Source organism: Paroedura picta, chromosome 11, assembly GCF_049243985.1.
Source record: "Paroedura picta isolate Pp20150507F chromosome 11, Ppicta_v3.0, whole genome shotgun sequence".
Taxonomy (NCBI): domain Eukaryota; kingdom Metazoa; phylum Chordata; class Lepidosauria; order Squamata; family Gekkonidae; genus Paroedura; species Paroedura picta.
This window is the reverse complement of record NC_135379.1, coordinates 36,406,265-36,407,892: the sequence shown is the minus strand read 5'-3', so window position 1 is coordinate 36,407,892 and position 1,628 is coordinate 36,406,265. Positions and strand designations below refer to the sequence as shown.

The 1,628-nt window shown below is 50.9% G+C and overlaps 1 protein-coding gene across 1 annotated transcript; it reads right to left on the bottom strand.

Annotated features, from left to right (window-relative positions):
* On the bottom strand, positions 1-1,241 carry LOC143820684 (uncharacterized). Its single transcript, XM_077303765.1, has 4 exons — positions 970-1,241; positions 502-588; positions 263-382; positions 1-129 (listed from the first exon to the last, which is right to left on the bottom strand). The coding sequence occupies exons 1-4, from the start codon at positions 1,217-1,219 to the stop codon at positions 14-16; spliced, it is 573 nt and encodes a 190-aa protein (XP_077159880.1). The 5' UTR covers positions 1,220-1,241; the 3' UTR covers positions 1-13.
* Positions 1,242-1,628: the final 387 nt, after the last annotated feature.

The window sequence follows — 1,628 nt, the reverse complement described above, 5'->3', positions numbered from 1 at the left end:
CAGGAAACAAAACTCAGGTCCCACTGCTCCCCTGCCCAGCCCCTTCCATCTCCCTCACTCTCCTGCTCAACCTTCCCACGGACCCCCGGACTTTGCGGCGGAAGAGGTCCTCATCCTCCTTCTTCTTAACTGTGTGGGGAGGGAGAAAAAGTACACATTAGTGCCACACATATTTTCAAATTTCTTTAGTTTACATGCATACACTTTTAAGTGGCCTTAGCCACAGTGTGAGAAGAGTTGGGCAGTGGGGAACATAACCTACGTTCTTCCGCCTCCCTCTGTTGCCTTTGCTGCTCAATCTCCCCTTTCAGCTCTGCCACTTGAGCCTCCAGGGAAGTAACTCTGGCCTCCATGGCACGCAGCCTTGCCTCCACAGTTTCAGCTATAGAAATCAAACAAAGAATTTGATCACACTCCAAAAGGAAGCATCACATCAGGCTCCCATATGGCTCCATGGGGGTACACACACATGGGTCTCCCTCACAGACATAAAACTCTCACCTGCAGCCTGTCCCGAGGTGGAAGGTCCCTCTTCCTCCCCCTCCTCACGCTCAGGTGCTGTTGCCAGCTTGGATGGTGATTGTGTGGCTGGGCAAAGAAAAAGACAAATCATAAGTAAAAGCACACAAACCAGAGATGAAACACAGCTGGTGGACACACCACAGTTAGAGTCTAAGCGCATAACCAAAGTGGTTCTACAGTACTGGCTGGCTAAGTCAGAGGGGGTTGACAGCATCTAAATACTTTCTCGAATTTCATTGGGGACAGTAGGGGAAAGAGGCAGCTAGTCATTCCATGCATGTTTAAGGGTAAAACACCAAAGTGGTTCTACAGTACTGGAGGGCTAAGTCAGAGGGGGTTAACAGCATCTAAATACTTTCTCGAATTTCATTGGGGACAGTAGGGGAAAGAGGCAGCTAGTCATTCCATGCATGTTTAAGGGCAAAACACAACGAGGGCAGCACTCACCCATATGCCTCCTCATGTCCAGGGGGGGCTTCCCAGCCTTCTCCCATATTTTAACCATCTGGTCGTGGAAGACCGTTCTCCCACTTGGCTGCGGGATCCCCCCCCACTGTTCCAGACTGTTTAGGAAGTCCAGCTTAAGTCGCTTGAATTTTGTCCGGACCTGCTCCCAGGTCCGGACGTAGCCCCTCTCCCTCAGCTTTGAAGCCAACACCAGGTAAGCACCCTTGGTGTGGCAGTGGGTGCTGGCCATAAGGCGGCCAACACTTTTCGATTGGAGCACAAGCTCCAGAAGTGCCTCAGCCTAGGCGCGCTGCCAGAAGGAGCCCTTCCGTGGCTTCGGCATCTTCGGAATGACGGTTAGGGAACGAACGTGCGTTGCTCCGATCGACCACCCCTTTTTTAAATGTATCAAAGCTGCCCACCAATAAAATTATTCATTGGAACATAAGTGGATTGATCCTCCGGTTTGACAGGGGTCGCCAATACTTCCTGGCTACCCGCCTCCCCGAACTTTCCCCATTCAGCGCTTCCGTATTGTGTTTGTCAATTTCAGTGGGGAGTTAGCATTTAGGGCTGTCAAAGTGCTTTTGGACCAGAGAATCCCCGTTTTTTTGCTGGCAAAGTACACAAACCGCACAAGACAACGTTAAACAAAGAAC

Excerpts from the sequence above, each read along its gene's own strand:
- LOC143820684 (XM_077303765.1), bottom strand. The coding sequence starts at position 1,219 with ATGGCCAGCACCCACTGCCACACCAAGGGTGCTTACCTGGTGTTGGCT. Across the intron at positions 589-969 it reads GGACATGAGGAGGCATATGG|CCACACAATCACCATCCAAG; the intron begins GTGAGTGCTGCC and ends TTCTTTGCCCAG. Across the intron at positions 383-501 it reads CACCTCGGGACAGGCTGCAG|CTGAAACTGTGGAGGCAAGG; the intron begins GTGAGAGTTTTA and ends TGATTTCTATAG.